We start from the raw sequence: 12,516 nt of genomic DNA on the forward strand, positions 1-12,516 counted from the left end.
TTCCTTTCCTGTTGCTGCTTTGGGTCCACACCCATTTAAAAGAAATACTGGAGCCTTCTCAGCAGACTTTGCTGCTGTTATAGAATCATTTCTACTTTGGCCAGCCTGGTGGAAGGATCTGCTGAGGTTTTGTCCTGTGCCCATCCACCTGCTACTTGAGAGTCTGTCTTCTATGGTGAAGTTTGGTGTTTTGTATCCTTCTGTTTATTCCCCTGTCTGTCTTTCCTTTCTCTCCATGTTTATTAGTTTATTGGTGAGTCTAGAGTACTCGTCGGCCTACTCACTAGACAGGGCAAGTTTAAGGCCAGTTGAGGGATCCAGGTATCCTGTGCACCAACAGGTTGAAAGAACCTGTATAGGGACACTAGGGAGCTCAGGAGTCAGCTTGAGATGAGTGCAGGAGGTGCCCCCTCATCTCTCTCCTTAGCAACATGAACCTCCATTGTATCTTGACCTCAGTGTGTTCCCCTTTTTGTGGTGTTTTTTGGTGGTGCGTCAAACACCCATTGGTTTAATTGCGTGTGTCACACGTTATATACAGACATCTCCAACTCCGAGCGTGACAGTTGGGGAGCACAGTATCTCTTACTCTCATACCATCTTAAGACAACAAGGTTATATGAGGTTACTAGAGGCACCTTAATATATTTTTTTAGGTTAAAATTCCAACTCCACTATAATTTAATTAATTGGCTAAGGTTAACAGGTGAGCGCATTACATCTCATTATGGGAAACTCCATGGCTCCCTAATTTACACCAACTAGAGAGGTTCGGTAGTTGGAGTTTGAAGGGAATTCATAAGACTTTTAGTGAGTGACCTAATTAAGGCGTTTTTCCAATTGCAAAGTGAATTTAGGGTACCTTGATCTGAATTTTATAAATACCTTTAGCTACGTCCTACATACCAGACAGAGGGGCTTGACCTAAATGATGGTGTACCTAAGAACATGATAATACAGAGTTTTGAGCTTTAGAAACCAAGGAAAAAAATTGTGAAAACATACCCTGCTGTAACTAAATAAAGAGTTTTGAGCTTTGCTGGATTTGGTGTTGAAGCGCCACTCCAGTGTTTTGTTTTTTATTGCACTGCTGGAGTGGTGCTTTATATCTAGGTTTCATGCCCTAGGTCTTATACTCACCCTCCGGCAGCTTTATCTTCTATCCACACAACTAATGGTGGGATCCGGCTTCTTGTGATCTACTGACAACTCCAGTGTTTCATGGAGTACCTCATTTCGGCTCTAACAGAGTTGTCTTCAGCGCTTATGATGAAGCAACTTCTGACTTCCAGCCAGTCAGAAGTTAGAGGCACAAGATTGCACTGTGGGACTGGACCGACTCCGAAAAAGCATGAAAATTCAGGAGGGTGAGTAGAATACTTGGGGAAGGGGCCTTAGATTTAAAGCGCCACTCCAGCTCAGAAACCCCCCAAAATACTGGTGGTTTAATGAAATGAAACACCCGATAAACTGTAAAGACAAATGGGAAGGTGAAATAAACCCCATTAAAGAAGACAAGTGGCAGGAAATTCTGGAGAAAGTTCCACAACTGTCCATAAGCAAATCTCATACAGTATCTCATTTGTATGTGTTACACCGGGTGTATATAACCGCAGTTTTTTTTTTTTTTTACATAAGACAGTGGCCAAATACACTGTGCCCTAGATTTAAAGTGCATCTAGCAAATGCACTGCACATGATGTGGTCCTGCCTAACTTGGAATCTTTACTGCAAGGATTACTAGAAATTATAAATAAATAAATGGCTAACATAACCAGCTCCCTTTCATATGTATATTGGGGGATATTGAGGACTTAAAGGGGATGATCCACAGACACAGTTCACTTTAATCAATAGATCTTGGAATAATAATAATTTCCACAAAAAAAAAAAAGTTCCTGTTCTAACATAATCTTATATATGTGCCCCTACTATGTACTGTGTAGTGGCCGTGTCTGACCGTACAGGGATATGGTATGATCATACTACATATCCTTGGCAGGGGAAGAAGCAAAACATTATACAAACAATAGATAATGGAATCGAAATTATTCTGTGAGGTAAAATGTTTTTTAAAAACAGGTAGGGAAATGCTTTACCTCACAAAAAGAGTCAGCTATGATCCCGTGCTGTCCTGTTTTTATACTCACTTTTACTTCTTTCCTTGCCCAGGAGATATGGTATGATCAGACCATGTCCCTGTATGGTCAGACACGGCCATTACACAGTAAATAGCAGGGGCACATTTACAAGATTATCTCCGCACAAGAAAATGTTTTAAATTCCTATTTTGCATCTGTGTTCACTAAGTAAGCAAATGTAACATCAACTAATCTTCACTGTACGATTAAAGGAGTAAAAGAATCCACACTATCCATAAACGGAAAGATGGTGAGGGAACACATAGCTAATTTAAATTAATTCAGATCTCCTGGTCCAGATGAATTACATCCTAGGCTACTGAAAGAGATTGCAGAGGAAATTGCAGAACCACTAGCCGGAATCTTTGAAAATTCCTGGAGACCAGGAGAAGTCCCAGGAAATTAAAGAGGGACAACATTTTCCCTTATCTTCAAGGAAAGGAAATGGAGCCAGGAAATTACACACTATGGTTTCTCTGGTGTTTCTGAGTTACTTAGGCAGGCTCGGGCATCAACCAACTGTGTGCTCATGAATGGAGGGCTTCCTAATTCTATTGTGTACAGTAGGGTTCCCCACCACCGGTCCGTGACCGTTGGGAATTCTTTGCCGGTTCACGACGCTGTAGTGACCAGCACTAAACATGGACAGTGTGCTGTGCTCTGCGGCGGCTCAGACCACACTTTGTGGGGTGGATGCTGCCTGCTGCCCTGCACTGTCATACCCTGCATAATGTTCTCTGCTGGGAGCCGTGACATTTAAAATGTCATGGCTCCCAGCATAGTACATTAAGTGGAGTGTCCCAGGATGGGGCAGAGGACAGGCCTCAGTAGACGCGGCTCCCGACACAGCACATTATGTGGGGTGCGGTGGGGTGAGTCGGCGATGTGGCAATAGTGTAGTGGCTCTTGGCATAGCTCCTGATGGGGACCTGCTCTACAGCACTGTACACTGAGGTCCCATCAGCACCCCCAGTCTACAGCGCTGTTTGGTGTATAGGGCTGCTAAGTAGTAGTGCTGTACACTGAGGCTCAATGTACAGTGGTGCTACTCTACTTGCAGAATTTGCTCAGACAGGAGCAGAGACAAGAACATCATATGTGTCCAGCCCTCTTTCCCCTCCTGCTAGCTGTATGTTCTCCATAATCCAGCCCCCATATGACAAAAGCTACCCCACCCTACGTCCTACCCCACCCTGCCGGGCCATTGAAAAATAGCTTGCTTGAAGCCGGTCCCTGGTGTAAAAGAGGTTGAGGACCACTGGTGTAAAGCATGTTGCATAGGTTACCATTTACGTCTGCAGTATCAAAGTTGCAGGATACCAAGACAAGGAGCCTGTGTTGCATGTAGGCATTATGCTTAGAGCCTACAAACATTGCATAGAGAGATTCAGTTAGCCGTATCCGATTTTTATTTTATTTTATTGGTGCTATATTTTTTCCAGGAGAACAATATTGGAGATATCGTAGTTAAAATAATCCAACCTCTCTAGATACTCTTTTCCTTGAATGATACATTAGACAACCATCGAGTAGGTACTATAGCTTTGAGATTGTCATCTCTATAAACCAGTTTATAGGACTTCCAGAATTTACAATCCATTTCTACTCTGCTGGCAATGTGGGGAGCCAACTGTCAATCCGCATGACCATGGCAGAGATGCCTCATCCGGAGTGCAGAGTGGAGGAGAAGACGCTGCTCTATTGACATGCTGTCATTGGAAGCCGCAGGATCACTAGTAGGAGTGACCGTTACTGCCCTGAGATGGCAGAGATCTTTGCCGTTTAGATCCCACAGGTGATTAGAAACTACCTATCAATAAGTTTTTAGCCAATAGGTAAAAATAAGCAAAGTCCTGGATAACTCCTTTAATGGACCTATTCAAACAATTCCATCTTTATCTGGCTAACTTTGTACGAAGACCAAATGTTTTATGCATGTGCCTAAGTGATCGCTGACAAAGTGCCAGTGGTCGGAATCTGAGTGTTGGTTCTGAGTTGTTGTTTTTTTCCCCAATTTACTTTTCTCCAACAATCAATCCTTGATTGTCAAAAAAACTTTAGGAAGATGATGTAACCCTCTCAAGATAAGCTAAAAATGTTAAATATTTACACCCTATCTTACAATCTTTGAAGACAACAATATTTTATGGGTCAGAAGTGAATTTATACTTTAACATGCGATAAAGAACGCATTGCGGGAAACATTAGAAGGGTTTTCTTCTAAGTAGATTATAGGGATAGTTTGCATGTAGTAATTCTTAAAAGAACTAAAGCTTAGGGATTTCCACTTGAAAAAACTTTAAAAGGGCTGACTGAGATAAAAGTAAATAAAAAAGATAGTGTGGAAATTCATGGCCGCGCCAGCGCACACTATGAGCTACAATTTTAACAATTAGTGCAGTGCAACTATAGAAGCCCCTGGACAACACAAGAGGTGAGTGACCAACTGGCCAGCAAGGATGAGAATGCCTTCACCCCTCTCCGGACTTTAAGGCAATGTTACCGCGATGGGTTTTTGGTGAGTTTTAAAGCTGCGGATTTTCGCTGCATAAAAAAATGCAGCATCTTAGAGTCCAGCAAAGTAGATAGGATTTATAGAACTCTCATTCCCACTGTACATCTTTTCTTTTTTACGTTGCGTAATCTGACCTGAGGAGCATTGCTCAAATATGCAGCATGTCAATTTCACTTGCGGGTAAACTGAGTTTTATGTGCAGATTTTCCCCATAGACTTGCATTAGATGAGGAAAATCCGTAGGTAAAAAATGTACATGTATTTTTATTGCTGTTCTGTGGCAGAAAGGCATCAAAATCGCATGTAATCCCCACCTACGAATGTCAATAGAGTTTTATCAAAGCCAAATACCAGGACGTTTAAAAAAAACAAAGCAGCTCTATTTAAAAATAATTGTTTTTTTAAGATCTCCGTCCTGGTCAGTCCTCTGGGTGGGGGGGACATAGTCATCAGGGTCAGGTTAGGAGACAGGGACACATTGCAGGCCACCTTCAAGTCTACCATCAGGATAAGGGACAGCACAAGGTCCCCAGTCTTAGGTCACCTGAAGGGTCACTGGGTCATCTTTGTTTCCCCATCACAAAATAATGGAGTTCATCATCCTACACATGAATGGAGGGTGTAGAGCTCCCCACTGTACATGCTATCAGGCAATTTTATCAACATTCTAGACAGGTTTCTGTCAGTATACACTGTGTGCTCTCAGATGTAGCAGGGAGGGGATTGTAGTGGGACCTCGTGTGTATGACGGCGCACCTGCAGGGGTGTTTTGGGGGTTCATAAATTGAGAGAGTATTGGTTTTTTTTTAACAATAAAAGATTTTTTTTCACAATTTTTTGTTTATTTTTTACTTATATGATTAGTGGTGGAGGGGTCTCATACACCCCTCCCCATAACTAACCTCGGGCTTGGTGACAGCTGTGATTTTTTTGACAAATCCCAACTATCATTAACCTCTTATATTATCCAGATTGCCATTGCACCAGGGCAATCGCGATGAGCCAGGTAATGGATGCGCCAATTCCAGGGTGGCTGCGATGTCATATTATCCTATATCAGAATTATTATTAATAATAATAATAATAATAATAATAATAATAATAATAATAATAAAAATAATAATATATTATTGTAATAATTATTATTAATATATGTAACTTTAATACATAACATATATTATTAATAATATATGCCATTATAATAATATATGTCACCAATAATTATTGGTAAAGTCATCCAAACAGAATCACTAAATATAATTTTGACAAATTAGCACTACAGAGAAAAATTCTGAGATGTTCTATTTTTTTTCCCTAAGAAATAATACTCAAGTGTCCAAGTAAAAAAGGAACATTCCTTGTAAATATGTAACTGCAATACTTGAGACTCATTCGTCTGCAGACTACAAAAGACAAGCCAAGGACACCACTTGTCCTGCTGTATTTCTGCTCATACATAATCACCATGTGTGGCTTACTCTGGTAAGTACTTATACAACTTTTAAAAACCTTTATACAAATCCCTAAAATGTGACCTAAAGAGAGGGATTACCAAAGATTATCTTGGAAACTATGCTAATACAATATTTGGAACACATAACAAAACATCCCTGTAAATTGCTAAAGATAAAAACCCAAAATTACACAGTGCAAAACCTCTTTGTGAATGGGTCTAGACAAATAAATGACTTCCTACAAGTCCTAGCAGTGCAGAGTAAAGGCCACGTCACACTAAGCAACATCGCTAGCAACATCGCTGCTAAGGAACAACTTTTGTGACGTAGCAGCGATGTTGCTAGTGATGTTGCTGTGTGTGACATCCAGCAACAACCCGGCCCCTGCTGTGAGGTCATTGGTTGTTGCTGAATGTCCTGGGCCATTTTTTAGTTGTTCTCCCGCTGTGAAGCGCACATCGCTGTGTGTGACAACGAGAGAGCAACAACTAAATGTGCAGTGAGCAGGGAGCCGGCTTCTGCGGACGCTGGTAACCACGATAAACATTGGGTAACCAAGATGTCCTTACCTTGGTTACCTGATATTTACCTTCGTTACCAGCGTCCACGGCTCTCAGCTGTCAGTGCCGGCTCCCTGCTCTCTGCACACATAGCCACAGTACACATCGGGTAATTAACCCGATGTGTACTGTGGCTATGTATGCAGGCAGCAGGGAGCCGGCACTGGCAGTGTGAGAGCGGCGGACGCTGGTAATGAAGGTAAATATCGGGTAACCAAGGTAAGGGCTTCTTGGTTACCCAATGTTTACCGTGGTTACCAGTGTCCGCAGAAGCCGGCTCCTGCTGCCTGCACACGTAGCAGAGTACACATCGGGTAATTAACCCGATGTGTACTGTGGCTAGGTGTGCAGGGAGCCAGCGCTAAGCGGTGTGCGCTGGTAACCAAGGTAAATATCGGGTTGGTTACCCGATATTTACCTTAGTTACCAAGCGCAGCACCGCTTCCACGCGGCGCTGGGGGCTGGTCACTGGTTGCTGGTGAGATCTGCCTGTGTGACAGCTCACCAGCAACCCATGTAGCGATGCTCCAGCGATCCCTGCCAGGTCAGGTTGCTGGTGGGATCGCTGGAGCGTCACTTAGTGTGACATCTCACCAGCGACCTCCTAGCAACTTACCAGCGATCCCTATCAGGTTGTATCGTTGTTGGGATCACTGGTAAGTTGTTTAATGTGACTGGGCCTTAAGACCTGCGGAGCCTACAACTTCCAACCTTCAGACTGCTATACTTATGCTCTATACTAGCAGACTTCAGAAATATATAGGCAGGCATAGACCGCAGTTGTATCAAGACATGTGCAACCTTATTAAGATGTGTTCCGCCAAGAAAACTGCATGAAAAACGTATAAGTAAAAAGCTCAAAAAAGCTATGGAAAAAAAAAAAACTTGTGCATTGTTTCAAGCATTTGAAAATCTTTAGCCACTTCAGAGTTCTAAAAACGACAAACTGTCACGCTAGGTACCAAGCGAACGGCAAACGTGAAGGGAAACCCTTTGTCTACGGAAGGAGGAGATGGTGACCCTTGACCATGCCTACCACTGGCCCTGGCTTTCCTCACCACCTTAGATATGTTCCGCACCTATACGCCAAGTCGGATACCTGACCATGAAGTAGGCCCTAGGTAGACAGCAGATGGAATGAGTGCTTAGTCAATCCCACAATCCTCTAAAGAAGACACAGGGATAACAAACAGAGGGAATGTAAACTAATAACTTATCTCCAGATGACTCAGGGAGAGGAACTGCAACAAGAAAGTTTCTCCAGATATATCCAAGCCGACTGCTTGCACTGAAGACCTGTTAAGGGTATTAGACCTATCACCAGCACAGAGTAAGGGGAAATGAGGGTATATAAAGACACCAAGGAAAGTGCTAATGAAAAACAGCTGAAAGGGTGAGGAACTCCTCAGGGTCCTAATGGGAAAGGGATGAAAAACAAGCAGATGAGATACACAGGATACCAAATACCAAGCAGGAATAATAGAAGGTCATGGAGCAGTTTGTGCAGCCAAACACTGTGACCTTCAATAGCCAGACACTATAGGACAGTTTGTCACCCATGACACAACCATCCTTCAGGCATTTTCTGCTTGGAAGATGCTCTGAACTTTTCAATACAAGTCAATGGGAAGGCTCACATTAACAGCGCTGCAGCCAATCAATGAGCTCACTGACTCGTGCGGTTTGTATCAGTAGGACCTTTGAGCCCAGTGATTGGCTGCAGCGTTTTGACCACTTTAGTTGGTCAGTCATCACCGAAGTAGCGATAGAAGTACAGCGTTGTATACAGGAAGGGGAGCACAAGCTCTTCTTCATCACTGTAATCAGAGATTGAATAGAGCTAACAGGAGCAGCAGCAGGCATCAATGTATTAAGTACCGTTATATGCGTTATCTAAAAAACCCATAGATATATTGAACAGGTTGGAATGCTGCTCCATTTAGTCTCTAACCACAGAGTTTCTCTTAGTTGTAGATTGAATAGAGGATCATGGTTGGTTTTGTATTGGACTGACAGACATAGCCAAGTGCTGAACTCATTTGTCTCCCATAGTCCCATAAACATTTAGAACTATTAGTAAATATTCAATTTTCAACAGCAGAAAGAAAAAAATAGGGGCTCGGAGGGGGGCCCAGAAGTACCCACTTTTTCCCAACAATCAGACCTATTCTGTAGATATGTGATAAAGGGAATCTGTAGGAATCCTGATATGTGCCGCCTAAACCATGTGAGTTTGTATTGGTAGTATACCAGAAAGGCAGTATTCACCTGTTATACCAAACTTGTATATGTATTTTCACTACAGCTGGAAAGCAAACACATTAGCCATATGTAGGAATGGGCAGATAATACTGTCTGGTACACAGCATTGGCACAAGTGTTGATGAGAAAACACAAAAAGAAACCTAAATTACAAAGTAATAAATTGTATTTTGTATTTAATTTGTATTGTTGAAAAATCAAACTGTGTTGAAATCTATTGAGAATAGTTCAATGAACAATATACATTCACTCATTTTTGTGCCTGCCTTCAAAGAACAGTCTGTAGCCATTATTAACTCAGTTTTTGGCTTGTGAATGTAACGTAAGTTACCATGGGATGACCCATCACAGAGGTGGTAGTCCCCTGCAATGTAAACAGCTGCTGTCTCCATCGGCACAGAACAGCTGACTGACGAGGGTGTCAGTAGTTGGACCCCAGCCGTTCAGACATTGATGACCTATCCTAAGGATAGGCCATCAGTATTAAAGTAGTGGACAACCTTTGTAATTTGAAAATATTCATTGGAGTTAAGTTTTTTTTAATTATTTTCATTAATTCCCAAATAGATTGTTGAAAAGTATTTACTAAATTTAAATCTTTGTGAATACACACGAGAAATTATGGAACAGGAAAGGCTCAAGTGCATTCTTCTATGAATGAGATGCCAGGAAGTTATTTGGACAGTTGGAAAGGAGAAGCTGACCTCGCTGTAAACAAACACTGACTGCAGCAATGACCGGGAAGCTCATTCTCCATATGAAATATTTAATTTAATTTACTTTTTAATGGTTTTGCTAACATTACTCTCTCATTGCTAAGGGGATGAAACGACACATCATAAAATTACACAAAACAATACTGGAAGTTTTCATTTTAAAATTATACTGCGCACATTCAAATTTCGCAGTAATGTGTTGGATCAAACTGTGAAATATATAAAGTAATAAAAAAAGAGGTAGAAAAAAAGCAACTACTGTATATTTTAGATTTTATAATTATGTACTACATAGTTCATGGAAAAAGCACTTGGTTATAGGACTACGTTTAGCATATTTCATGGATTTTCCAAAAAAGCATAAGAAAATAAATAAAAAATCAAACCCCAATTGTTCCACAATCTTTCGCCAAGTCTCCCTGTCCAGTCACATATTACACAACTTATTCTTGAGTATTGCTCTGCTGCCTGACTCATTTATCATACCGGTATATAATGTCATCTTCTTAGTCTAGAATTGAAGGAAACTCAGACTAGCTGGTCTAACATGCATAGCAGACGGATCACACACACGTTCATATTTTTGTCATTCTTTAATTTGTAACTTTGCCACCAACATTGGCAAAGATCCAAAAGGAATATACGCGGACATTTTTTTGCCACCTGCCTTGTACACATTTTAGAATTAAAAGTGAGTCCGTAAATCATGAGCAATTTGGGATCATAGTCTATTGACAAAATATCGTTAATAGTTTTACCGGATTTATCAAACTTACCTTTCAGCATTGTTCTCCCCGTCGACCCACCTAACAAAGGTCCACTTCTCGCCCCCAATAATGTTGTAGCCTCCAGCAATGCACCACTTATGTATTGAGAAATGGTAGTCCTCTGCAAAGTTGCATGAAATCCAGCATGTTTTTCAGACAGATCAATACCGTTGTTACTTGAAAGGGCTAATGGTTTTTCAAGGAGGCATACAGACAAATCCACAATGTCTTCTTCCCCATGATCTTCTCTGCAAACCTAGAATTAAAGAGAACAATAAATCACTACCAACTTTCAACTTAACTTTTGGTGTGACATTATCACTTTTTGCTTGGACATTTGAGGGTACAGAAAAAATTAAAATGACGTTCTGATGATTTTCATTAGAAGATAAATACTTCTCAAAGTTTGAAAGGATTGATAGATGCAGGAGAGGACAATTGTGTGTACTTGAAGTCTAATGCGGTAGCTTTTATATAGTTTTATGTCTGTATCTCTAGATGGTTTAATTTGTGACTCAATGTGAAAAAGTCCAGACTATAGATTCTCACTTAAAATATATAGTTACAGACTGCAGACTCCATATACTTATATACTGGGAGGGAATCCACAGAGAATGTTTCATTTCTTGAGTCGTCAGGTTTTTGGCTTGTTCCTTTATTATGTAAGCAAATACTGTATTATGTCTCATGATTTTACATGCCCTCTGCTATTCTGACTATTGCTGAATTGAAATGTCAGCTTCACATGTTGCTGATCGAATTATAAAATTAGAAAACCGTTTCAATTTATGAAACTAGATACACTCCTCAATACTGAAATTGCAACGTCAAGAAGGAAAAGTAGTGAAGTTATCAAAATTACAGGATAGATAGATTCGTTACTGACACGCCAATGATGAAAAAATGGAAACAAAAGTATCAGAACCTCTTGATTAATCCAGCATCAAATATGAGCGTCAGGTACAGAAATCCCCACAGTTACACACCTTAGGCCCTGTGCGCACAATGCAGTTTTTTCCACAGATTTGCCGAGGTTTTTGCTGCAGAAAAGGAGTGTTTTTTGGTTATAACCTTTCTGCAGTCCTTCCCCAGCAAAATCTATGGAAAATCCAAAATGCTGTGAGCACACTGCGTTTTTTTTCCCTACAGGTTTTGCTGCAGAATTTCTGCAGCAAAAAGAAGTAGCATATCACTTCTTTTCCACAGGTACCTGCAGTTTTGACATAGATAATGGTTCAAAACCGCAGGGACCAACCCGCAGAAAAACCATTCCAAAAGTGCAGAAAAACCTCATCATAACCTCAACAAACCGCGGTAAAACCGCATGCGGATTTTGGGTGCGTTTCTGGTGCGTTTTTTGCCCCGGGAGCGGAATTCTGCCAGAGGGTGCGGATTTTTCTTACGAAACACAAATTTCCCAGTGCGCACAGACCCTTAGCTGTTATCAGTTAGGTTATTAATGGTTGTCTGAGGAATATTCTGACATGCTGAATGCACTTGTGCATACAAATCATCAAGATCCATTGATGGCAGCCCCTTTGCAATTGCTGAGCAATGACATCACTGATATGGTCAATGGGAGGCAAGTCTATAAATGCCGCAGGCCATGGTAGCACGTTTAGGCCACATTGGCTGCTTATAGATCTAATGCGGTCATGTGGATAATAAAGCTCCTGGGACACTTCCATGACCAAATCAATTTAACGCTGGGCTCCTAGTGTACTTCGAATGAAGACTAAAGTAATCACCTACCATACATTATTCTACACTACCTCATAATTCCAGGATTAGGACCAATGTCAAATCCTCTTCCTACAGAATAGCATTGTATTGGAAAAGTAAAAACAACCCCCCCCATACATATAAAAACCTATACAAGTTAAGTATCATTGCATTTATACCTATTTGAAGAAAATTCTAAAATGTGTCATTTTTACTGAACAGCAGCAAAAATACAACCATAAGTGAAAATAGCTAAATTGTGCCCAAAGTGTCAATATTTTGTGTGGCCACCATTAATTTCAAGCACTGGCATAACTCTCTTGGGCATGGAATTTACTAGAGCTTCACAGGAGCCACTGGAATTATTTTCCACTCCTCC

The 12,516-nt window shown here is 41.1% G+C and overlaps 1 protein-coding gene across 9 annotated transcripts in view; it reads right to left on the reverse strand.

Moving 5' to 3' along the window:
- PLCE1 (phospholipase C epsilon 1) overlaps positions 1-12,516 on the reverse strand; it is a 400,168-nt gene that overhangs the window by 232,828 nt on the left and 154,824 nt on the right. For all 9 annotated transcript variants that reach the window (XM_075348768.1, XM_075348766.1, XM_075348765.1 and 6 more), the window contains exon 3: positions 10,425-10,671. In XM_075348768.1, the coding sequence (XP_075204883.1) occupies positions 10,425-10,671 (247 nt within the window). The remainder of the gene's footprint in view (positions 1-10,424; positions 10,672-12,516) is intronic.

The sequence above is a fragment of the Anomaloglossus baeobatrachus genome, chromosome 5 (genome assembly GCF_048569485.1).
Source record: "Anomaloglossus baeobatrachus isolate aAnoBae1 chromosome 5, aAnoBae1.hap1, whole genome shotgun sequence".
Taxonomy (NCBI): domain Eukaryota; kingdom Metazoa; phylum Chordata; class Amphibia; order Anura; family Aromobatidae; genus Anomaloglossus; species Anomaloglossus baeobatrachus.